Consider the following 24,019-nt stretch of genomic DNA (forward strand, 5'->3'; position numbering starts at 1 on the left):
TTCAATTTTCATGCATTAAAATCATGCATTAGATGGTGATAGTATGAATACAAGAAATAGGATGAGAAGAGTACTGGAGATTCGTGAATTCGTCATGTCTGTTTAATATGTGAGAAGCATTAGGAGGGTATGGTATGTTGGTAGGTAAAGGACAGCTGGATCGGCCTGCCGGCTGCGTATGTGCACGTGACAACATATCAGCCCGCGTCCGATCTACATCGGAAATGGATAAGGCCCGGAGAACGGACCGTTCATCCACATTGCACTCGCCTGCATGGCTTGTGCTGCTGCTGCTGCCGCTGCGTCGTCAGGCACGGGGTCCTGACCCCGAGACCCGCTACTCGGCGGTGGTGGCACCATGTTGGGCGCGTACGGTAGTAGGCCCAAGCCCATGGGCATCGGACCCGTTGCCTGCTGCTGCCCCCCTAGGTTCGGAATGCCGAACTGGGACGGCGGCGGCGCGTCCATGTTCACGTTGTTGCCGGGATTGACCATCAGTTGCGATTGTGATACGTCCGGAATGGGATAATTCAGGTCGAAGCCGAAGATGCCGTTCAGAGCCTGGGGCGACAGCTCCCAGTCGGCTGTCAGGGGGATTTGCCACAGGCCTGGCTGGCCGAAGTGGAAATTGTCACTGTTGACGGAGACGGGAAAGAAGCCGGCGTCGAGGCTGCTTATATCTAAGGGTTGCGGCTGTTGCTGGGAGGACGCGTCACTGGGTTGCAGGGGAACTGGCGTAGCAGATTGACTGAGAGACTGTGCTTGTGGCCGTTGGGAATATGCTGTGGTAAGAGGAGGGGAGGAGGTGGTGTAAGTTTCTGGGTTGGGGCCGGGACTGAAACTGTCGGGGACAACATAACCGGATGAATTGATCTGAGGTAGACCTTCAATGTTGGGAGGAATGTTGTGTGTATTCTTATGAGCGGCAGATGAGGTAGGAGAGGTTGGGGTAGACGTGGGGGGACTGGTCCGTGATTGAGAAGTAAGGCCAGTTTGTCGATGGCGAGAATGAACAGTCTGACCTGAGACGGTTTGTGACGCTGCAGGGTTCTCATCCTTGTTTGTCTGGGGTGAATTGCTTTTCATGTCACCGGGTTTCAAGACTTTCGCGTCTCGTTCGAGAAGATTGCGTGCAAGTCGCTCAAAATTGGCACTCATTTTAGTCATAAATCGAGCATAGTGGCCGGGCCCATCGCCCGGAATGAGCGTCGCGAAGAAGGTCGCGGCCATGGTGAGAGATTGAAGGTCTTCTTTGGCTTTAGGATGTTGAGGGTTCTTCAGGATGTTGACGAAGATGTTCATTACTGCAAGGAACACGTAATACAGAAGAGACCTAAGGGACATTAGCATATATGGAAGACCTCGTCTCGGGCATGCCTTACCAGATCCATGCAATGTCGCCCCATGGCAGGTTGTTGACTAATTTCAAAGTATCCCGTGCAGCCTGTACACAGATCTCTGAAGAGACAGTGGCTTCGCTAAGAATTAAGCCGTAGTCATCCATAGGATGTCCTCGTGCAATGTGATCCATTGACCCGAAATGAAGTAAGACCGGAAGTCGATGAATCATGAGCATAGTATTATAGTAAACAAATTGCAAGCCGGCGGAGGCGAATCCAAGTAAGAAGTCCTGGCCTGTTCCTCTTTTCTTCAGGCGACATTCGAACGGATTAGCGTTCTTCCATTCTTCGAGTTCCGAGTGTAGCTCTCGAATATCCTGAAAGATGATTGCAGGAGACTTGTGCTCCAGCGCCTTCGTCGAGTAGAGTTTGCTGTACATGCGACTTTTTATCACTGTGATCTTACAAAGCTGGCGGAAGAAAGAATTATGTGACGACGTCACGAATGCATCTTCTGTGTTGTCTGCCGGAAAGTCCACGTCGAAGTCCTCATGATTCTGGATGGGACTGCTTCCTGCGCGTATACATGTGCTAGAAAGAGAGCGCATGTCAGAAGATTCCTTAGCCTATTTTGTGAGATGACGATAAGGGGGTGACGCACCTTTGGTCAAGTATATAGGCAACCCAGAACACTCTGCGTCTTTGCTCCTGCTCAGTGGGGGAAAGATGTGCCCTCGCAATATTGCGGTGTAGTCCCATGCGGTGACAAGCTTGCACGGCTGCCGTAATAATCGGCAAGGAGGACTGGGTTCCGGAATTCCCTCGGAGAAAAAGAGCCATGCCCAAAAGAGCTTGTATGCTAAGGAGGTCGGTTCTCCTCAACGACAGCTCTACAAAGACTGACATGGCGTTCTTGTAGTAGAGCCAAGCTCTCTCCCTGTCCTTCTCGGATTTCTGACAGTTAGAGAACCGATATTCATAGGCCAGAGACAGCAAGATATTAATACTAGCCCATCGAGCGGCATCATCACATGTCTGCTGCGTGTACTGCCACTCAACCAGGCGCATAAATGTCGCTTCATGATACAGCGGGAACAACCGATTTACAGTGCGAAAGTAATCGCGCAACAACGCAAATACCTCTGCTCGAGGAGGCAGCGGTTTGAACACCTCCGAGGTGAAGATGTCATGAAAGACGTCTGGCCGCCAATAGTCCCAAGGACTATCTCGAGTTGAGTCAGAAAATATGACATTCACAAGCTTTGTTTCACCGGTCTTTCTCTTGATCCATTCAAGACCTTCTCGTGAGAGAATAGACATTGAAGACGACCGTCCTTGAAGAGAAGTCAGTTGAGGTTTGTGAAAAGAAACGCCGCAAATGGAAGACCACTTCGTACCATAGTACCTATATTCTTCTCTGTTGTCCAAGACGAAAAGAGGGGCATGGGGCTGGCCGGACTTGGGAGGTGCACGGATTCCACCCTGGGGAGATTCTGGTGCAGCTTGTGACTTTCCCTTGTCATTCGACGACCGAGGCTGTGCATCTGCCAGATCGCTTGAAACATCTAAAGTGGACGGTCCGGAATTGCGTCTACTGACGCCAGCACGAGGACTAAAATAGGGAGAAATGAGATCATCATCGGAGTCCATATCACGATCATGATCATCTCCCTCTTCGCCGAGATATTCATCCTCAAGTGACAGCTCTTCAGCGAATAAACCAGCGGCCCGGAGCAGAGACTCTGTCCTCTTGACTCGTTCTTCTAGTGATTTCACATAATGTGTCCTAGCCAATTCTTAGTCTGGCTTTGAAGATTGTCGGAGTGATCGGAAGACTTACCTTTTCAATGACTCTCTTTTTTCTTTTCTTGTAGTGAACTTGCATGGTATGTTGCGACGCATACATTGGATGCAAGCATTGTTAGACCCTTCGACTTCGCATTTGATCTTCCTCTTGTAGCATGTTTCACATGCCTGCATTGAACGTTTACTCACGTGTTCTGTTATAGTGCGGAAGTAAGAGGAGAGATGCTTACCAGTGGATTCCGCCTCCGGCTGTCCTGGTCCTGCCCGCTGTTGGAGCCTGTATTTCTTGAAAGGGGAGGACTAGTTTGGACGCGCCAGGAGGACGAGTGATCAGTATTTAGCTCCAGGCTCTGCATGGCTTGTGTCTAGACAGAGCAATCGGCTACTATCACCATAAGATCAAACGGGCCCATACTCAAATGGCCTGGTGGATCACCTATTAGGCTGACGATAGCGGAACGTGATCATGTGCAATAAAGCAGCGGAGTAAGCATCGCTCGTCCAATAACAACGAGCAGAAACAAGCCGAAGAAGAAGAATGAAGAAAAAAGATAAAAAAGATACTAGAGACGGATAGACAACAGCAGCCCAGCCTTATCAGGCAAAATATACAGGAGAAAAGAGGTTGAGTGAAGGGCAAACGAGTTGATGAGAACGCTACGCGGGCGGGATCGAGCCTTAGGCTCTTAGCTACCCGGCTTCCGTTTAGTGCAGGAGGATCGGGTTGAGATGTGGGATGCTTATTTACCCAGTTGAACTGTGTTGCAGCGGCACGAGGACAATTTCGTTATGGCCAAAGACAGTCCAAACAAGGAGATTTGCACCAGCGACAGTCGACACCGAAAGAAGGTGATCAAAGGTGTTGACTCAAATTTTTCATTAATCTGGTCGTGACAGTTGGGAGGTCCCTTTTTGGCAGGGATTATTAATGGCGTCCGTCCCATGCTGGAGGAGATTGTCGAGGCTCGCTCGGCAAGTCGGCCCCTCCAAATTCCGTCCCGGACGGCAACTGCAGTTCTTCTTTCCGTCGGACGTGCGAGAATACCCTCATAGCGGTGCAAAAACCCCTCAGACCATACCCCCTGTTCAAGCCCCTGGAATCGTAGTATGCTGGCTATTGTGCAAGACTGAGGTTGTTCCGCTGCTCCGCTGCTTCGTTGCTTCGTTGCTTTACAAAATCTCTTTCAGTCTTATTTCCCGGCGGACAGAATCTCTTCTTGTCTAATCCTGCTTTGTGTGCAAAAAAGTCGATGTGACTTGGTCGACTGTTGTTCACCATCCTGCAGATTGCAGAGTGCCCATGCTGGCTGCAATTCAAAGTGATAACTTCCAAGCGGTCTTGTGCTGATCTCTGGGTGGCTTCGTGGCAAGTCAAGTCGTTGAATAGATACAGGTAAGCTTCTCGCGGGACTTGTTTGATAGAACTTCCAGAACACAAATATAATCAGCTAGTACTTGATCATCCAGCCTTCCCCGCATTCTGGAACCGGTACATTTGCCCCGCGGTGAGTGTCGACGCTCGGTCGCCGGTCTAGGACACGGAAGTACGTCAGCATTGTTGCGCATCGACGGGCTTGGGAATGGTCTAGAGCAATCGACTCACTGCATGATACGACCAAACAGGCCGGTGGCCGGTGTGAAATCCGCGATAGCGGGCCTCAGAATGCTGCATGCTATGAGGGCAAGGGGCGGAGTGAGTGTAGAGTCGTGGTTGTAGTCGGGGCCGTGGTTGTGGAATAAGCTTCCACCCTGTCAGTTGCAGCGGAAGTGCTAAGTCTTCCTCACGAGTGCTGGAGTGTGAATCGTGCTTAATTCTAAGCACCTGCTGCTTTGCAATGTGGATATGAGAGACGATGCCAAGGTGATATAGGCTGTAGCGCTTTGCGCTTTCCCAAGTCGAGACAAGGACAATGTGGCAGAGAGAACATGCAGCTGAGCGCCTGTAAGCCTTAGCGGGAGCAGCGATGCCCGCCGCGAATGACGTGCTCATTTGGGAAGTCGCTCCTCGTAGCTCGAGCTCACCGAAGCAGTCCGATCATATGAGCTACAATTCCGACGTGCATTTAGGGCGCTGTAGAATGATCATTGGATAGGTACGTGGGATGTAGTACGTTGGCTCTCTTCTTATTACGTATAATGGTTTCCAACGCTCTTGTTCCAAGTGGCCACCCACCACTTTCCAACGAACGGGCAAATTCTACGCGAAATCTACTAGGAAATCGGCGTTTCCCGTAGATGGCGAATGGGGACAGAAGCTCATCAGATGTACACTGCTGGGGTATTGGAGAATAGACTACAATGATTTACGAGGAAGTCTATGTACGTAGCGCGAAGCTGTCACTCGGCCGTCGGGAAAAAGAAGGTATAAGGCCTGGGTCAACAGTGGACATGTATGGGCCGCTCCGGACGGGAGTCAGGTCTCCGCGGAGTCAAATCTTGAACACGGAGGCGCAGTGGGGATGGAGCGGGAGAAATAGTAGTCGATCAGGGACTACATCAAGGTCACTGTCTGGACGAAGGCGTTGTCGCTCTATATCCGTATCCCTCGCACGACGCACAGCCGATGCAATCGGATTGAGATAGCGCAGCAAGCCACGATCTTGTATCGAAGCACAAGACGTTGCAGAAATTGCTTATTGGCATCTGGCAAGTAGACAGCAGGATTGGACTGAGTCAGCTCACCTCTCGATCTGTGCGATTCCAGTACGTGAGACAGAAGTCTCATACTTCAACAAGCCTCGGGGAAACTACGGCAGCAAATCTGAGATGTGGACCGCGGGGGAAGACAACAGTGCCTGGTTCGTCCGGCGGGCAGAAGCCCTGTGAGGATGAAAAGTGGAAGATGGGAGTGTGGAAAGTGAACAGCCACCAAGATATGCTCAAAGAGGGAGAAAGACCAGCGCCAAGAAATGGAAAGCACCAAATCTCATTCAAAGGGCCCAACGGCGTCGTCCGCATCAGGTGGCAAAGGCCAGTGAGTGGATACGGATTTTTCCGCCGTGGGAAATGAGAGAGAGGCATTCCCAGAGCTACTGTGAGTCCGTGGAGCTGAAGCTGCGAGCTTAGACTAGCAGTAGTGAGCACACGGCGCTCAAAATTCTTGCAGCAGTGGTGGAGTCCGGGCTGTCCTGAATCGTGAAATCGGACTGGAGATAAATTGGGCCAGGCTCGACCAGTGGGAACTGTCTAAACCAAAATGATGTAAGTTCCGAGAGTCTGGAAGTTCCAAAAGCCTCCCCTGAATGAAGCGGGAAGCAGTTTGGTTGTGAGAAGACTGGATGAACTCAGAAGTTGGAAGTTGATATCCACCGCGGAACAATCGATCATCATTCATGTTCTGTCTCCTGGAAACCCGACCGGTAGGAAGTGCAAGTGCAAGTGCAAGTGCAAGTGCGAGTACGCGTTGCCTTTTGGTTCCTATATTGTTAGTCCAAAACGGTGATGACGAATGTGCACTGTGCAGTGACAGGAACTGAATGATCATTGATGAGTGGGAGGGAAAATTGGGTCCCTCAGCGGGTCGTCTCCCCTTTCCAGTTTGTATTGACTTACTCCTCGTACTTATTGAATTGCGCTGTGTTGACGTCCGCCCGCTCCTCGGCTCCTGCCCATTCAGATCTCGTCCTTCCTCACGGTCTACCTTCACCCGACCTACTACTAGGTACACTTACCCACTTCCCCAGAACTTCTTGTTCCTCTTTAACCCTTCTACCCTTCTGGAATTTCTCGTTTTTCTCAACTGGACCACAATCTCATGACATAGATATCAATATTTATATCATCCCCATTTCCCTGTCCTCTATCCTTCCTCTCCGTAACTTCTTTACTCCCTCCCACTCTGTTCTGCCGCCGAGCGGTGAAGCTGAATGAAGTGACCCGAGGTTGGCAAATTGACCAACCACAGAGTGCGATCACGACATTTCTCCATTCTATCAGATCATCCGCTAGCCTTGGCCGGGCCATGAGACGATCAACCATCACTGTCCGTATTCGCTGCTTGTGTGCTTATTCCCTTTCCCCCCTCCCCCCCGACATGATGTTCTCTTTTCTCACCTTTTTGTTTGGATGATACATACTCCAATTTCCTATTGCTGCTGGTCCTTTTACTACCACCCTACTGTTGTGTGATCCTGCACCTCCTGCTACCAACCCAACGCCTCCCACCCACTTCCCACCTCCCCCCCCTTCCTCCTTCTCCCCTCTCATTCCTCCTGGTTTGATCCACTCAGCTAAGCTAATTGTGTCTTATTCCCGTCCTTTAACTCGTGCTCTTTGCGTACGTGGCTAGCCGTCCCGGGCCATGCCATGATCATAGGTAAAGTGAATGCGGAAAACAGTTTATCTTTGCTATAAGTCACCCCCCAACATTTGCCTCTTCCAGCTCAAAGACAGAACAAAAAAATATTAAAATTATTCTTTAACTGTTTGGATCATTTGTTCTTCTTTACCCAAAACCGACTTCTCCCCTCCTTTACCGTGCTGATCCGGGGTCGGACATTGGCTCTGGTGGTCATCTATCACTCTCTCTGTTGGCTCGGGGAAAAAAAAAGCAAGCCACCCCCAGCATACTTGGGGGGCAAAGTCATTAGGTCCAGCAAACCAATTTTAATAAAACAGAGAACCTAATTTAGAGGACAAGAGACCAAAAATCCTCTAAAAAGCCCTCCACCGCCAAAATGTCAGATGAGCAAACCCTCGCTCAGCGGACAGCCTCGAGCTTCGATAGGCTCGAAAACTTCAACTTTCTTCTCTCTCGACACGATCCCAACCTGGCCAAGAGTCGACAGTACTCCTTTGACGCAGAATCGACAGCTTTGGCCTCCTTCCAGAACCTGAATATGGATTACGACCAGACCGAGGGGATGGGCGGCCTTTCCGTCAGTTCGTATGACAGCATTGAGGACGAGCGCAGTCCGATCGATGTGCGAGGATATCCGCATTATGGTAAGTCGGAAGCTTGGAGCTTTTCATAAATGACTCTCATTGTTGCATTGTTGGCGCCATCTTCAAGCTTTGTGGTTCGTTTTCCCAATCTCTGGCCCTACGGCGCTCCGATGGGATATGCTGGAGCTACTGCGGAATGCATGTAACAGCAAACGCTTGCCTCCTGTTTCTGGGAAACCGACGGGACTTTAAACCCATTACTATCGATTGATTGATTGATTGTCTTACCTGGCTGCCTGATGGGGATTCCGTGGCTTTGCCATTCCCTTTTCTAACCGCCTCGTGCCTGTCTGTTGTCTTCTCTGTTGCTATCTTCCATTCTCCCCTTACTGCTGTTTCGGACCCAGCAATGATCAATGCATTGCGGGAGGGTGATTTCTCGAGTGCTCTGGAGAAAGCAATCACCCTCCTCGTGCGCACTGGTTTGTTGCTCTTCTGACTGCTCATATTTTGACCAATCTAATTCCGGGGACGTTTGGTTGTCTGGTGATGAGTGCAATGCTCTATGTGAGCACGCAATCATTCACACCAATGACAACGTCGGGAACCTTGTCAGTGACGGACCCTTAAGCCAAGCTCTCATCCCTTGGTGTACCGGACCAAGATCCCCTTCCATGTGCCCCATATCTTGCTGCTTCCGCTTCCATTGTTCCTTTCCACCCCCCTTCCTCCATTCCACTGTGGCTTTTTTATCTTATCGCTCGCCGTCCTCTCCTCTACCTCTACCTTGGTGTTGACAGCTTCACAACAGATCAAATGCTTTCCTATCCAGCTCACCCACTCTACCCACCTATCTCATATGGGCCCCCAGATGATCTGGCGCAGGTCCCCGGGGCCCTGACTCCATCTGATGTCTCCTCGTCCATATCACCTCCCAACGGTGCTATCACCAACACCAAATACAGCACACAGATTCCTGGCGATCACCTCGCGTCGGCACTCAATCAGGAAGAGGGGGTCCGCCGCGCCGCGGAAGAAGACCGCCGCCGCCGGAACACGGCCGCCAGTGCCCGGTTCCGCATGAAGAAGAAGCAACGTGAACAGGCGCTGGAACGCACCGTGCGCGAGACGACCGAGAGGAACGCCTCGCTCGAGGCTCGCGTGGCCCAGCTGGAGATGGAGAACCGATGGCTGAAAAACCTGCTCACCGAGAAGCACGAAGCCAGCTCGACCCGGCTGGCGCCGCCCCCGACCGACAGCAGCGCCTTGACTTCGAAAACATCCAGCGTCACCGGCCCTGGACAGAAACATATCCAGCCCAAAAAGAAGGGTGTGGGAACCGACAGCTGAGCCCGTGTCAAATCAAAAGAAATCGCATAAAACCTACTTTTTGATTCTCCAATCACGCGACATGTTGAGTCCCTTGCGCTCTGATTAGTTTGAGGATTCCGATTGACGCCGTGCTTCTTCGCATCTGTTTTTATCTATTTGTATGTTTCTCATACCTTTCGCTTCGAAAGGCCGGGGACCCATCCTAGGATGGAAAGTCGGATGACGATGTAATGACCTTTTGATTTTCTCTTTCAATATCCTTTACCTAGTGTGCACACCACCCACGCTTATTCTCATCATCATCATGTTGCGGTATATGAAGGCCAGTCATATACACGTGTGTCGTTTACTGAACATTTCCGAGTTATTACTATCAGGGCGGGATGGAGATCAGGATCAGGATCTGGAAGCCTCGATTGTGACCGTTTGCTATTTCTTTTCTCTATATATACATTTGTGTTTTGTGTTGTTTGTTTCGTTGTTTCCATCCAACGCGCAAATCGGAGTCCAGGGAATTGGGGGTGTTTATATTGACTTTTTTTGGTTGTTTTCGAGTTGAGACCCACGCACGTACATTCTCGCATCTTCACTATCGTATGGGCTATAGCTATGAGATGGCGCTTTGAAGCCGGCCACCCCTGGGGACTTAGGGGGAAAGTGGTTTACCAGACTGAGAATGAAAGAACAAGAAGAGCCCAATGGACAAACCTTCAATGAACGAGTTGCTTCAGTTTTCGGTGTCCAATATTCCCACACCAGGTAACTCCGTTAATTGGAGGGAATTATAGCCTCGTCTCAGGGCAGTCCATGAATGCAATCCCCATCAGGAATTGCGCCATCATGAACCTAAATCACTCCAAATCTAGCACCCCCACGGGGGAGATATCGGCTGGTCAGTTTGCAACAACTTAGCACTGTGGTCTACATGTACTGTACGGTACTTCTGCACTAGCCTCTCTGCACCTTACTCTAATGCAAGATGATTCGAGGGTACGCAGTACTCAGCTGAGGTGTCCGCTACCGCACACTGCACTAGACTATCACTCGGTGAGTTGTAGGCGATGAATGAATGATCCTCGATCTCTTCAAGGGCAGGACATTCTGCAGTGGTGTGACCGATGCAGGCGACTGACATCACCTCGGCCAGCACCCGCAACCCGCACCCGCACTCGGCATTCCTGCCTGAGGAATCTGGAGGCAGAATCGCGGGGACGGGCTGCCGGATTGGGAGCTGACTCTTTCTGCCCCGGGCCTGCGTTACTGAGGTGAGTACTTTACTGTCTGGCTCTGGCTATACCAGCGTGTTGAATGCCTGGCAGGATTAGTCAATGTAACGTATACTGGGCATCGAGAGATGACACAGGCTGTGTATGGACGTGCCTCTATACATTCAAATATACTTCCCCTCTCTCTAGCACAGTAACAGTACACCCCATGAGCCCAAAGTAGATCCTAACTCCCCTTTCTTAGAAAAACACCATAATCATTCGCCCCCAACACAGAGCTCTAGATCTATACCCCGGCAATCGGCAATCTCAAAAGGCTGCACCTGAGCCACCGTACCATGCATAATAAACTACACCCCGAACGATCCCGTGTGACGATAGTAAGTGCTTCAACCACCAACCACCAACCACCAACCGCCCGACGACAGCCCGCAACACCGGAGCAGGCTGATCTAGTATAGCTACACCGGACCAGAACGCAAGCTAGGGACTCCGGTCCTCGACGAATCTTGTAAGTCTATATCTATACCTATATCTATATCTGCTTCATGCTGGACTCAGCTATACACCACGACAGTATACCCCCACCCCTACAGCCCTTAACTTCAGCAACCAGCACCAGCAGCACCAGCAGCGGCAGCATTCTAACCACCCACCCATACATACCCCACCCACCATCCCAAGTCCCATGCCTTGGGACGTGACATCCATACTCGGCCGATGCTGGTATCATAAATAGTGAGGTAAGCGGGGAACAACAGAAAGATACCCTATCAAGAGATTACGGAGGGGAATTCGCGAGATCGAGGGGTTGTCCCTGTATGCGTCTGACGCCATGGCAGTGCTCATCTATGGAATGGAGTTGAGTCCGCGGATGGCTGAAATCCGGGTCGGGGGGATCATCGCTGACCTTAGGTATCTTCTGGGGTCACATCTTTGGATGGGATGGTGGTGGGGATTCTTGTCTAGGCCAGCGGATGGGAAGATAGTGGGTGATTGGCTGTGTTGCGGTTGGTGGCCCTGCTTAGGGCTCATGCATTTTCATTCAGGGTTTTGTAGCGGTTCTTAGGCCGGGGTGGTCGTTTATCGCTGTTCGGGTATCAGTGAGATGCGGTGCTAGGTTGGTGGGTATCTATCGTTTTCATGGTTTGAGACGAATGGGCAATCTAAAGTACTTCTGTCTCTAGACCCCCCAGCCTTGAAGAGATGGATGGGCTCACCACGCTCTTAACCAATCTACTACAAGACCATACTCCAACGAAAACGACCGCAAGTCAATCGATTACTATTCAAATCCTAAACAACATGACTGCAATCAAGACGGAACACAGCAGACGTGAAACATGTACCTCCCCATCGCCGTCAACTTGGGCAAGTGGTATAGTATTACATTAGTCGATTAGGACAGTAGAGGGAAAAAGTCGCCCGCGGAAAAAGGTCATATCCCCCCTGTGGCTATCATCGCAGACGTGTGCGCCCTCACACACAAATTCACACCCCTCTGGCGGACACACGACTGGATATTATGTTCTTTTTTTTCTTGTTTCTGGCAGGATAGACATCGTCATCGGAATTGATTAATTATCAGTAATTCATCGGGGGTGAAAAGGAAAAGAGGATAAAGCAGACAAGGCAGAACAACACATCAAGCGGGAATCTCGATGAAAACCAAATCACAATTAGTGGCATACTCCAGGAACCTTAATGATCGTGATAATATCAACCAGATTTCTTCGGTAAGTGGGTCTCTAAACGGCTGTCTCGGGCTCTCGCTCCTCCTCGCGGCCCCGGGTCTCACCGTCCAGAGTGCTGGCGACTTCCTCGCCATCCTCTACATCGTGGTGGTAGGACGAGTGCTGGTCGGCGGGCACCCACGAGTCACGGCCCAGAGGCTGATCCTGGCCGGAGAGGTCGACGCCCTCGCGGCTCTTGTTCACGCCCTCGCGGCGACGCTGCGACAGGGTGCGCGAGCGGGTGGACAGGTTGGACTTGACCGAGGCCTTGGAGGTGACCCAGTTGGCGAGCGCCTCCTCGCAGTCCTGGATGATGGCCTTGCTGGCGTCGTAGCCGTCGTAGGCGTGGCGAGTCTCACCGGGCGTCACTGGTGTGTCGTCGATCAGATCCAACAGGTGCTTGCCGTAGCCGGCGATCAGCGCCACCTTCTCGCAGTGCTCGCGGAGCGCATCGAACTGGTACTGGAAGGCGGCCTTGAGCTTCTCGCGGGTGATGTTGGAGAGCTGGGCCTCGGCAACGAGCGACTCGGCCTCCGCGCGGACCAACTCCTGCTCCAGGACGACGATGCGGGGAGAGTTGGGGTCCTTGTACTTGAGCTTGGCAATCTCATCGGTGATCTTCTGCTTGCCTGCATTGTGGATACACGATCAGTAACTTGACTCTTGCGGCACTGGGGAAAAGGAACCTACGGTCACGGCTGGGCTGGACGGACGCCTCGATGTTGCGAATGCTCTTGATGGTAACACGGTATTGATCGTAGCGATCAACGAAGAGATCCTCGAGCTCCCCAATCTCATAGAGCAAGACACCGAGCTTGTCGGTGATGTCAGACACATCCTCGTCGCAGTTCTCACCCCAGATGGAGAGTTGTTGCTGCTGTTGTCAGTACAGTACCGACCAGGAACTTCCATGCAAGCGACAACGTACAGCAGTCTCCATGCGCTCCCGGGACACCATCTCCATGCTGCGCATGACGTTCTTCTCCATCTTGACCAGCTGGGAGAGTTTGCGGGCTAGGTCTGGCCCGAAGGCGCCGGCGGCGTTCTTGCGCAGGGCATGGCCTGTACCTTAATCGTGTTAGCAGGATGGGCGTCCACCATAAGAGGTCAAAGAAGAACACGCACCGAAGCCACCCTTTCCGAAGAGTCTGTTCGACTTGGTGGAGGACAATGGCGGGGGAGGGTTCTCGATCTGCGAGGCGGTGGGAACGCGCGACTGGCGCATAGAATAGGTGCGATGCATCGTGACGAGGTTGCTCGCTGTTGTTGTGAAAGCTCAAAGGAAATGAAAAGAATAGGGCAAAGTGAGGATATGAGGAGAGGAAATCGCGGAAAAGGAATGCAGCAGAATCGGGACGGTCGGGATCCTTTCTAAGATAGAGCTTTTTTTTTTGCGCAGGAGTGACGTGTGGCACCGAGTGCGACGGGATGCGACGGAAGAGAGACCGACGAAGGATGGGTGGGAACTGCAACCTGTTCGAGATCTGGATTAGTGGGCTAATGATCGACTAAAAGCCGTGGGTTGAGCGAGGCACTAACCGGTTAAGCGATCTGTTAAGGAGGGATCGATGACACTCTGGCGCTCTGGGTCCTGAGGATCTCCCCTTGCGGTGCAAGCGGTACAAGCGGTACAAGATAGAAGCACTAGAGAGTTGAAGTGGGTGTGATTGCAACGCTTTAGGGAGGCTGGTGACGTCGAGACTGCGGAGACAACGCTCTAATCCCGATTCGGCTGTGGACTCGGTCGGGCAGGAATTAGTCCAACGACCTACTGAGTACAAGTGAAGTGCGTGTACTGTTAAGAAGCTTGATCCAAGGGCGAATTGGCAAATCACAGCGTGCAATTAGAAGAGCTCTCGGTTATGCTCACTGTTAATTTATGAAAATGATCAGAGATACGGAGTACAAGCAGGGGAAAGACAAAAAGCGATACCGTCGAGGAAGGTCTGATATACCACCCTCCGTCCCCATCATCCCATCCGCGACGTCATCGCGATCCGAAGAACGCCTTCCCCATAGCTGATGTCATCGATCGTTTGCTCTCGATACACTGAAGATGAAGCTGCCAATTCAGAGTTTGCACGATGCAATCAGACCCTACCGACTGGAAGCTAGTTCAGTCAAGGTTTGCATGGCTGCCTAATAGCATGGGTTTCACCTCCGGTTTGTGTAGAACAGGAAAATCTTAACCTACTTTACTGTGTACTCAGTGCTTCCCAGCCCCATGGAGACTCTCGGACCACAAATTACAATTAGTTACCCACCAAACCGTGCTCGTGAGGCTAGAGTACTGAGCACTGAGCATTCGAGATAAATTGCGAGTCTCAGATCCATGCGGGTCTATAATTTAAGCTCCTATACCGCACGCACAGATGCAGTGTTCTTCGGTCGCAGTGATCGACCATCTCCGCATTTGGACCATTCGAAACCCGATCTCCTGGTATCGCATTGCTTGGCAAAAAAGAATCGGCACTGCAACATCATGACGAACGGTGGGGTGGTATCACTAGTTGTTGACGCATGACGAGAGATGATTTTTTTTCCCTTCATGCAGGCTATGATGTGGAGATCCAGGAGAAGTATCCATTGAGTTTTGTACCTCGTTGTCCTCATCGGTTCAAGCAGCGCCTCTGGGGATGTGCCTTTTCGCAGCGACTGGCGCCGATGACATCTTTAAGCGGTCAATCTGACCTTGCCGGAGAGCCCTTCCTTTTCTGCATATGCTCAGCGCTCGAGGTAAAGCTTATGGACCCCCCATTGCTCAAATTCTATCAAGGATAGCTCTTGGCTTCTTATCGAGACCACTAGATCTGCTGCTTGAAAACAGCGCCCAGCACTCTGTGAGCGAAACTTTGATCAGCATGCTTACCCCCTGTGCCTGTTGATCAGTGTCTCAAAGTACTCGGAACAATCCGCGCATGTCTTGGATTAGTTTTAGTTCTGCAAGCATGTGTAGCTCCTTGCATCCTAGGTTGTCAGATCAATGAGGCCACGAAGAATCCTCAGAAAGGCTTGTGAATCCTTTAGGACAAGGTCAAGCCTGACCCCACGGTCGACGGAACATATCAAGTGAGTCGGTTTGCGAGGCATGACGAAAATTGTAGAACATACACGTATTGCACAAAAAACCAACCATTCGACAAAGCAACCTATCGTGTCGGGTTTGCATCCAAGCTTTGCGCAAGGTACATTATCGATTCATTGTTTCTGTTTGTGGGTGAATGAGATGAGCCCTCGGTCCTCCTACACAGCACATCACGTGCCACAGCGTCTCAATAGGGAAAAGTGGGCATCCCGCACGGCTTACCTAAGCATCCTCACAATGGGTGGAAATTCTGGACTTTTGAGCGAGGAAATGATTCTCCACGCGGGGAAAAGCCACCGCTTAAGGTAGAGAGGTCAGTGACAAGCCATCTGGAACCAAGCGAACCAATGTGTCGCGCTGGTAGCATCAATGACTTCCTCCCTCGAGGTGAGTGGTTGCTCTTTTTTGCGTCGGCGACGGAGGCTGTTTGCTAATATGCGTCCAAGCACATTGACACATGCGTCCCGGTAACTGCGCTGAAGGCGCTGGTCTTGAAGGATGTTAAACTTCTTCTCCAGAGCCAAGGGACCTATGTCCGGCTCATTCATGAAGAAAGCGGGCGTCTGCTCGCCGAGCTGAAAGTGTTCAAACGAAACCACGTGCATGGGATCGTTGCACTGGGTCAGTCAGAACAAGAACAACATGCGGACTTTCTTGCGTGGGGCGGGCAGTCCGTACGAGCGTTCACTCTACAAATCGACAGTCAGGAGCTGGGTGCAAGTATACAAGCTGTGAGCCCAGAGTACCTCGCGCCGGATTGGATCCTGGCCGGATGCGCGCCTGATACGGATGGCGAAATCGAAAATGCTTATATGCTGACTGCCCACAATGCGCTCTTGGGTGTGCAGCTTGTCAGGCAGGCCGGGGCTGACTATGTGAAACGGATTGAAATCCGCCAACTTGTGGCTGGTGTCAAGTCCATCCTTTATTCGGCGAATGTGCTTTCGCTGTCCGAATCCCACATCCTTGTTGCGGCTGGCACTGTTTTTGGCGAGATTATAGTTTGGTCGTGCTTCTTGGCTGAGGATGATACGACAAGTGCAACCGGGTCGATTCACCACTTTTTCACAGGCCATGAAGGATCGATCTTTGGAGTTCAGATTTCTCCTCTGATCCCTTCCTTGCATGGGGGTCGTGATGGACGACTGCTGGCTAGTTGTAGTGACGACAGGACTGTCAGGATCTGGGACATCTCCGATTGCGAGCGTACTTCCCGTCATGACACTCCCGCCTATTCGACCGATGGGTTCGAACTTCGCGGCACAGGATTCGGCGCAGGAGCTGGTGACAATGGGCTCGGGTCCGAGTCCATTCTTGCGAGTGCGTTTGGTCACTTGGCCCGTATCTGGGGTGTTCATTTCCTGCCTGTCAAGCAAGGCCCTGGGAAAGTCAATTTGCTGTCTCGTGGCGAAGATGCTACATGCTTGCTCTGGGACCTGACCTGGGACCCGTCTTCGACAGAAAAGCCTCAATTTAACCTGGTGGAGACCATGTCTATTCGCAAACACACAGGCAAGCACATCTGGGCACTTGAGATGCGTCATACCGACACAGAAACGGTTGTCTATACCGGTGGTGCTGATGGCGCCGTGAAGAGCTTTACCATCGAACTACATGGCGATAGAGATGTCATTTTGCCCAATCTCCGTAACCGCATCGCAACATCGCTAGATGCCTCCAATCCTGAACCTCGCATCGAGACTTCGATCAAAGGGTTCGGATTCGTCTCGCAGGACTCATTTGTCGCCACGACCGTGCGTGGTGAGATCCAAATCGGACGGATTGGGACGGGGAACTCGACTACACAGCACATCCTCAAAGAGACTTTGACGGTTGAGGAAGACTTGCGCTCGTATTCAGTCATCACGGGCTTGCCACAGAAAGGCATAGCTCTTCTGGGTAACGCCCGAGGCTTAATACGACTATATGATCACAGTACCGGAGCACTTACCAAAGTTGTCGATGCTGGCCAAAGGCCGGTGGGACTGTACGCTCTCGATTACCAGCCCAGCACGACCGAGAAATCTGCAACTTTGTCGTTCGTCGCAGTTTACCCGAAAGCCGAGAAGGCCGATCTGTTCTTGGCTACGATGGCAGACGGCGCAGATCCATGCGTGGACAGGGTCAAGCTTGACCTGCCCCACGGTTTCGGTGTGTCGACTGCAGCCTTGATCCATGATGACCAGTACCTCTCGCTGGGATCCTTGACGGGCTCCTTTGCTGTGTATCCCGTGCGAGTGTCAGAAGTCCTTCAGCCAGTTATGCCTTCGTGCAAGGTACACGGACGCGAAGGACTCAGCTTCATCACTTCATTTGCATCGCTTTACGGGGATAGAGGATCTGACCTGCCCTATTTCATGACCTGTGGTCGGAATGGAACATATAGCATTCATGAGCTGGTCTTTTCAACCGGCCCGGACCCCTCGGTCTCCTTGAGGACGCTCCACTGTTCCTCCCTTGCGTTCAATTGTGAGATAGCAGGCGCTTATATTGACAACGTCTCCAAAGACTTGATATTCTATGGGTTCCAGCCGATGGACTTTGTGCTTTGGAACGAGTCCGCTCAGACGGAGGTGGCCAGACATAACTGTAACGGAGGCCGGCGATCCTGGGCGTTCCAGCCCAGCCAAGATGTTGCTTGGGCGGGATCCTTCATCTGGATTCAGTCCGGGTTGACTGCGCTGTCGATACAGCCTGACGCCAGTCGCACGTTGCGTTCCGGAAGCCATGGCCGGGAAGTAAAGGACATGTGTGCCACGCAGAACTCGGATGGTCTAGGCCCCTTGTTTGCGACTGGCTCAGAAGACACCAATGTGCGGATTTTCGCACCTCAAGACCCGCGATCAGAGCCCCGCTGGGGTGCGTTCAAATGCCTCCGGCTGTTGCGGATGCATCATACTGGAATCCAGAGCGTGAACTGGTCGAAGGATGGCAGATTCCTCTTTACCAGCGGAGGCTATGAGCAATTCTTCGTCTGGCGGGCGTGCTCGATTTCCCGGTTTGGTCTGGGAACCATGCTGGCGGGAGAGTGTCCCAAGAGTGACCCCAACTCCGATCTGCGGGTGACGAGCTTCGATACGTTGGAAGTGGACGAGGGAGAGGCAGAGAATGGATTCCTTCTTTGTCTGACATACTCCAACTCCACCATTAAGGTACTTACTATCCTCCCATCTCTCATGCGCTGTGCTGATGATCTAGATCTTCCATTACTCGTCCACCGACAAGGGCTGCTTCACTCTTCTCGCCAGTGGCACCTATATAAGCAACTGTCTCACCCAGGCTCGATTCCTTCTGAAAGGCTCTACCTTGAATCTCATCACGGCCGCGACGGATGGATACTTCACCCTGTGGAACTTGACCTCCGTTCTCGAGCGATTCTACACCATCTCGTCGCCGCTCCTCCCCAAGCAACCCATCCGCGGAGCATCGATTGCGCCGGAGACGATCTCCTGCGAGCACCGGTACCAGATCCACTGGAACAGCATCAAGGCCATGGATGTGGCCGACCTGTCGGCCACGTTGGCGCTGATCGTCGCCGGTGGCGACGACAACGCCGTGACCGCGACTCTGCTGGACATGGACACCTCCGGCGCCAGCGACGCGACAGCCACCGTGACCATTCCCGACGCGCATGCAGCCTGCGTCACGACGGTCCGCGTCCTCAAGCATGCTCACGTTGACGGTGATGGGGTGAGCAGGTTCGTCGTTGCGTCCTCGGGCAACGATCACCAAGTCAAGATCTGGTGGATCGACGTCGACCCCCGCCGGCACGGACGGGAGAGGCTCCAGATCCACCAAGCGGTGGAGCGATACAGCTGCGTGGCGGACATCTCGTCGTTGGATATCATCCACGACGAGGTATCGGGTGCAGCCAAGCTGGTTGTGTGCGGGGCGGGCATGGAGATGTTGGATCTGCGGTTGTAGAACCAGCTACCATGGGAATTGCACATACACCTTTGAGATAGAAATATAGACGCATAGCAAATACATTTCACGGAACGAAATCCACCGTCACCGCCGTAACCAAGCAATCATGCCAGACGGACATCCCGTAGCCAAAAGGGTATAGCCCATCCTCACTGCAGGGATCCCTTGCAGATCAAAGAGCTTGGAACCCCGCACCCGGAACACAAGCTGCAGGAATTGAGCTGGCAAGTGGTTGGGGTGCCGGTTAAATTCAGTTTTCCAGTGTCAGCCTTTGTGGTGCGATGCAGTGCAGACTTGCAGACTTGCAGCAGCAGCAGCAGCAGCAGCAACAAGCGGCCAGGGTCGTCTCGGGATAATAGCAATCGAGCAGCCCTCCCCCCCCCGGGTGAGGGGAAGGGAATCTCTGCCAGAACTCTGCATATAAAGACAGCGGCGACCCATCATGTAGGGCATTCGAGGTGATAATTGTTATTTGTGATCTTCATATCCGATCTAAGCCAGCCCAGCTCCACCATGAAGTTATTGCTTGGGATAGCAGCCATGCTGGCCACGGCTCGAGCCAGGCCATCGCCTCGCGCGGGGCCGACCAGTCCGACTTATTTCTTCACTTTGTATGTAATTGCCTGCTTGTGTGTGTGGGTGTGCTGGCTTGCAGAAACATACTAAGATTCGAATAATCAGTGGCGACTCCTACTCCCAAACCGGGTTCAGTGCCTCGGGGACTCAACCGTCTGCTGCGGCGCCGATGGGGAATCCGGATTTAGGTATGTACTGTATTACTACAAGCTCAGCTCAGCCATCTTCCTCCAGCCTCCTTCCCCCGTGATACCCAAAACCCCAGACGACAACCACACCCAGACAGCACACCCCTCGCCTCAGAACTGACAAGGAATCAAGGCATCGGCACCACCACCAACGGCCCCAACTACATCGGCTACCTGACCACGCAGGAGAACGCCTCCCTCGTGCTCAACTACAACCTCGCCGCCGGCGGCGCCACCATCGACAACGCCCTCGTCCCCGCCTACCCGGGCGACCTCGCCGCCCAGCTCCGGCTTTTCGAGGCCGTCTACAGCGACAAGCCGGCCAGTGCGCCGTGGACCTCGCGCGACGCGGTGTTTGGGATCTGGATCGGGATCAATGAGTACGCTCCCTCCTCCCCTGCCCCTCTTCCGCCCCTGGCTCCAAGCAGAACAAACACATCACCCAGCGCAGCCTGATAACCGAGCAACAGCATCGGCAACGCCTACGCCTCCACCGACGCAGCAAGCTACACCCCGCGCCTCATCGCGCGCCTCAAGCAGCAAGTCGCCCAAATCTATGCGGCCGGCGGTCGCAGGTTTCTGTTCCTGAATGTCCCGCCCACTAGCCGCAGTCCTTTGTTTTTGGAGCAGGGAAACGCCACCGTTGCGTTGCATGCCGCGTATCTGGCGACGTTTAATAAGAATCTGGAGGCGATGGTGCAGGGGTTGCGGGGGGAGTTTGCGGGGGTATGTTATTTCCCTTTTCCTTTCTCGGGGTTGAGTTTGGGGAAGGGGGGAGGGGGTAAGGTTAAAGGTCTGGCTAACTGGGGCATGCGGGTAGGTGACGACCGTGTTCTACGACGCGTGGTCGTTCATGACAAAGGTCCTGGACGATCCGACGGCGTATGGGTTCCCGGATGCGACGTGCATCAATGATGATGGGGTGAGCTGTGTGTGGTGGAATAATTATCATCCGGGGATGAAGTATCATTTGCTGCAGGCGGAGGATATGAAGAAGTATTTGGGGGTTCTCGGGGGGTGGTAGGTTTGGTTTGTTGCTGGGTTGCTGTGCTGGGGTTTGGTTGTTGAGGGTGGGATGGGGGAGGAAGGGAGAGGATGGGTGATGAGTATATAGCTGCTGTTGGGCAGTCTCTGTACAGTCTGTCAGACTAGAGCCATGCGATCATGTTACTAGGTACTTGCACATCCATGCCTGAACCGCCACGGACCTCCGCGAATAAGGATCCCTGGTAATTTCCGTGCCTGTTTCACACCCCGGATGCCCGGCCCAGATGCCAAATGCCCAGATGCCAAGGCGGGAATGGCACCGATGATCGTCGAGGATCCGGGTTGCTACTGAACAGCTGGATAGAGGCAGGCACGCTGATCGTTGTGTCAGGTTGCGGTATTGATGGATGTGCAACGGTAGAGGTTCCGTCGGCCGCTCCGTTCTACATTTGGTAGAATCCGCACGGAATGGAAGTATAAAAGTCAGATGCTGTTGTGGTTGTTGGGAGCGGAAGCAACAAGATTCCACAGTCGACAGGCACCATGAAGCTGCTTAACCTACTTGTTGCTGCTACCGCGTCCGGCAGTGCAGTGGCGGCCCCGACCCACGAACACACGAAGCGGGCTTCTGTTTTCGAATGTATGTTGTCCCCATCAGAGATATCCCCAGTTGATGAGTGCTCATAACGATAGGGATCGGATCCAATGAGTCGGGCGCCGAGTTTGGCACCGCCATTCCGGGAACTTGGGTGCGTTCACTCCCCATGACAAGACTCACCCCGTTGACTGGGCCAGGGTATCGACTACATCTTCCCGGATACCTCCGCCATCGCGACTCTCGTCAGCAAGGGCATGAACATCTTCCGCGTGCAGTTCATGATGGAAAGATTGGTCCCGAACTCGATGACGGGGTCGTATGACGAGGCCTACCTGAACAATCTCACGACGGTGGGTTCGAGCAAGCACTCCATGATGATCGAGGCTGATAAGGTTAGGTGGTGAATGCAATCACGGCTGCGGGTGTCCATGCCATCGTAGACCCTCATAACTATGGACGATAGTGAGTGATGAGCTCCTCATCCCGCAATTCAACATCGCTAACCGCCCCAGCAACAACGAGATCATCTCCAGCACCGCCGACTTCCAGACCTTCTGGCAGAATCTCGCCGGGCAGTTCAAGGACAACGACCTGGTCATCTTTGACACGAGTAAGCACCCCCCATATCACCGGCAGTCCGTACTGAGACGACCACAGACAACGAATACAACACCATGGACCAAACCCTGGTGCTGGACCTCAACCAGGCGGCGATCGACGGCATCCGGGCCGCCGGCGCCACCTCCCAGTACATCTTCGCGGAGGGCAACTCGTGGTCCGGGGCGTGGACCTGGGCGGACATCAACGATAACATGAAGGCGCTGACCGACCCGCAGGACAAGCTCGTCTACGAGATGCACCAGTACCTGGACTCGGACGGGTCGGGGACGTCCGGCGTCTGCGTGTCGGAGACGATCGGCGCGGAACGCCTGCAGGCCGCCACGCAGTGGCTGAAGGACAATGACAAGGTGGGCATCCTGGGCGAGTTCGCCGGCGGGACCAACGATGTCTGTCGCACGGCTATCGCAGGGATGCTGGAGTACATGGCCAACAACACGGACGTGTGGAAGGGCGCCGTCTGGTGGGCGGCTGGCCCGTGGTGGGCGGATTACATGTTCAGCATGGAGCCACCCAGCGGGCCGGCTTATAGCGGGATGCTGGACGTTCTGGAGCCGTATCTGGGGTGAGCTTGCGTGGTGTAGAGGATGAAGTGTTGTACATGGTTGTACATGTTAAAGTATGTTCTTGGCGTTGACCTGCGAATGGTTATGTAAGGGATTGACATCATAGACGAGAGCTGTATTCCGTACTGACGGTCTGTCCCTTTCAGCCTTACTGAATGGATGCTCAAGCCTGGCTCGATGGGAAGGTTGAGCTCTGCTGGTTCTTTTGACTCTTGAGCGTGAAGACAGAGTATGTGTGTGCAGTTCCACGGATCGAATTGAGGGGGTGCCCAGAATAGAAGTCAATAAACCAGGGCATCGGCCTGAGACAGCCAACGTAAGCTTCCCGGTGACAGCCAAAGTTTGCCGGAGGGAGGAGCAGTAACCGGCTTGTCGATCAGCCACTGATGGTCTCGATGACTCTTCCCTGTCATAACATCGTTGTTATATTTCAAGTTGAATGCTTTCGTGTCTACTGCAACAAATCGCAATTTTGGAGCTGCCTTGAAGTTCTCTTATTGTGCAGGAGATATCCTCCCCGCTTAGTCAGGCGAATGTTCCTGTTGGGTTCCATGGAACGCCGCAGATGAAGCCAAGACGCGAGGTGCGTGTGTCGAGGCTTAGACGCAGAATCTGCAGCGAGGGGTACGTACGTCTCCCCGGATTACAATGTTGATGTCTATCTGTGACCATTGAGATTAATGTTGCCAAGAGGATAACGGGGAAGCCTAAAACTCCTGTTTTGCTTTTCCTGGGCCTTGGGCAATGGGCTGACTCGTCCAACTTCTGGTGGAAAGGTCGATGAATAATAAACTCATCAACATGATGATCGCTGGAGTCGATCCACTGTGTATCAGATAAGTTTGACCTTCTGGGGCGGGCTCGGATCCTTCGTCTGTGATATTTGACTTTGGCAGTCGTATTGCGACTGTGCTAAAAGCTGGGGCTGGAGGGGTTGGTTCGAGCTCCCCCCAAACCAGGCAGTCCGTTTCTAGCTATCCGTACTCGTACAATGGCAGGGTCTGCTAAATCTTGATAAGATGGACTGACCATAAGACGCGTATTAACGCAGCCACAACTGACGTGGCGGTAGGGCTGGTGAGTCTCCGCCACGAGGGTCTGGCGGTGTCAAAAGCCCTCAAGCAAAGAAAAAGAGCAGTGAAGGGACCCACTC

General features: G+C 52.8%; 6 protein-coding genes across 6 annotated transcripts; 4 read left to right on the top strand and 2 right to left on the bottom strand.

Moving 5' to 3' along the window:
* Nucleotides 1–24: 24 nt before the first annotated feature.
* BO95DRAFT_444604 (transcription factor domain-containing protein) lies at nt 25–3,782 on the bottom strand. The gene is made up of 6 exons (XM_025586918.1): nt 3,377–3,782; nt 3,181–3,314; nt 2,738–3,126; nt 2,002–2,674; nt 1,383–1,931; nt 25–1,333 (listed from the first exon to the last, which is right to left on the bottom strand). The coding sequence occupies exons 1-6, from the start codon at nt 3,500–3,502 to the stop codon at nt 214–216; spliced, it is 2,991 nt and encodes a 996-aa protein (XP_025440553.1). The 5' UTR covers nt 3,503–3,782; the 3' UTR covers nt 25–213.
* Nucleotides 3,783–7,439: 3,657 nt separating this feature from the next.
* Nucleotides 7,440–9,522, top strand: BO95DRAFT_190512 (bZIP transcription factor). The gene is made up of 3 exons (XM_025580943.1): nt 7,440–7,695; nt 7,764–8,090; nt 8,842–9,522. Exons 2-3 carry the CDS (start codon nt 7,823–7,825, stop codon nt 9,378–9,380), a joined length of 807 nt encoding a protein of 268 aa, XP_025440554.1. The 5' UTR covers nt 7,440–7,695; nt 7,764–7,822; the 3' UTR covers nt 9,381–9,522.
* Nucleotides 9,523–11,846: 2,324 nt separating this feature from the next.
* BO95DRAFT_444607 (Eisosome component PIL1/LSP1 family protein) lies at nt 11,847–13,577 on the bottom strand. The gene is made up of 4 exons (XM_025586919.1): nt 13,447–13,577; nt 13,250–13,389; nt 13,012–13,195; nt 11,847–12,950 (listed from the first exon to the last, which is right to left on the bottom strand). Exons 1-4 carry the CDS (start codon nt 13,562–13,564, stop codon nt 12,337–12,339), a joined length of 1,056 nt encoding a protein of 351 aa, XP_025440555.1. The 5' UTR covers nt 13,565–13,577; the 3' UTR covers nt 11,847–12,336.
* A 2,122-nt stretch (nt 13,578–15,699) lies between these two features.
* Nucleotides 15,700–19,361, top strand: BO95DRAFT_393051 (tRNA (34-2'-O)-methyltransferase regulator RTT10). Its single transcript, XM_025583660.1, has 3 exons — nt 15,700–15,793; nt 15,853–18,558; nt 18,605–19,361. The coding sequence occupies exons 1-3, from the start codon at nt 15,776–15,778 to the stop codon at nt 19,328–19,330; spliced, it is 3,450 nt and encodes a 1,149-aa protein (XP_025440556.1). The 5' UTR covers nt 15,700–15,775; the 3' UTR covers nt 19,331–19,361.
* A 185-nt stretch (nt 19,362–19,546) lies between these two features.
* BO95DRAFT_190646 (SGNH/GDSL hydrolase family protein) lies at nt 19,547–21,248 on the top strand. Its single transcript, XM_025580944.1, has 5 exons — nt 19,547–19,944; nt 20,015–20,097; nt 20,231–20,477; nt 20,568–20,823; nt 20,918–21,248. Exons 1-5 carry the CDS (start codon nt 19,847–19,849, stop codon nt 21,119–21,121), a joined length of 888 nt encoding a protein of 295 aa, XP_025440557.1. The 5' UTR covers nt 19,547–19,846; the 3' UTR covers nt 21,122–21,248.
* Nucleotides 21,249–21,627: 379 nt separating this feature from the next.
* On the top strand, nt 21,628–23,304 carry BO95DRAFT_417445 (glycoside hydrolase family 5 protein; the record flags this gene model as incomplete). Its single annotated transcript, XM_025584413.1, has 6 exons — nt 21,628–21,724; nt 21,778–21,833; nt 21,880–22,032; nt 22,080–22,144; nt 22,195–22,292; nt 22,340–23,304. 6 exons carry the CDS (start codon nt 21,628–21,630, stop codon nt 22,867–22,869), a joined length of 999 nt encoding a protein of 332 aa, XP_025440558.1. The 3' UTR covers nt 22,870–23,304.
* Nucleotides 23,305–24,019: the final 715 nt, after the last annotated feature.

Source organism: Aspergillus brunneoviolaceus, assembly GCF_003184695.1.
Source record: "Aspergillus brunneoviolaceus CBS 621.78 unplaced genomic scaffold BO95scaffold_48, whole genome shotgun sequence".
Lineage (NCBI taxonomy): Eukaryota > Fungi > Ascomycota > Eurotiomycetes > Eurotiales > Aspergillaceae > Aspergillus > Aspergillus brunneoviolaceus.

What these genes read in the sequence shown, in the direction of transcription:
- BO95DRAFT_444604 (XM_025586918.1), bottom strand. Translation starts at nt 3,502, where the DNA reads ATGCAGAGCCTGGAGCTAAATACTGATCACTCGTCCTCCTGGCGCGTC. An exon ending in GCCGGAGGCGGAATCCACTG is followed by an intron (nt 3,315 to 3,376) that starts GTAAGCATCTCT and finishes CGTTCAATGCAG; the next exon opens with GCATGTGAAACATGCTACAA. An exon ending in GCCTATATACTTGACCAAAG is followed by an intron (nt 1,932 to 2,001) that starts GTGCGTCACCCC and finishes CTCTCTTTCTAG; the next exon opens with CACATGTATACGCGCAGGAA.
- BO95DRAFT_190512 (XM_025580943.1), top strand. Translation starts at nt 7,823, where the DNA reads ATGTCAGATGAGCAAACCCTCGCTCAGCGGACAGCCTCGAGCTTCGAT. An exon ending in GCGAGGATATCCGCATTATG is followed by an intron (nt 8,091 to 8,841) that starts GTAAGTCGGAAG and finishes GCTTCACAACAG; the next exon opens with ATCAAATGCTTTCCTATCCA.
- BO95DRAFT_444607 (XM_025586919.1), bottom strand. Translation starts at nt 13,564, where the DNA reads ATGCATCGCACCTATTCTATGCGCCAGTCGCGCGTTCCCACCGCCTCG. An exon ending in CTTCGGAAAGGGTGGCTTCG is followed by an intron (nt 13,390 to 13,446) that starts GTGCGTGTTCTT and finishes AACACGATTAAG; the next exon opens with GTACAGGCCATGCCCTGCGC. An exon ending in CGTCCAGCCCAGCCGTGACC is followed by an intron (nt 12,951 to 13,011) that starts GTAGGTTCCTTT and finishes TCCACAATGCAG; the next exon opens with GCAAGCAGAAGATCACCGAT.
- BO95DRAFT_393051 (XM_025583660.1), top strand. An exon ending in ACTCCAACTCCACCATTAAG is followed by an intron (nt 18,559 to 18,604) that starts GTACTTACTATC and finishes CTGATGATCTAG; the next exon opens with ATCTTCCATTACTCGTCCAC.
- BO95DRAFT_190646 (XM_025580944.1), top strand. Translation starts at nt 19,847, where the DNA reads ATGAAGTTATTGCTTGGGATAGCAGCCATGCTGGCCACGGCTCGAGCC. An exon ending in ATCTGGATCGGGATCAATGA is followed by an intron (nt 20,478 to 20,567) that starts GTACGCTCCCTC and finishes ACCGAGCAACAG; the next exon opens with CATCGGCAACGCCTACGCCT. An exon ending in TGCGGGGGGAGTTTGCGGGG is followed by an intron (nt 20,824 to 20,917) that starts GTATGTTATTTC and finishes GCATGCGGGTAG; the next exon opens with GTGACGACCGTGTTCTACGA.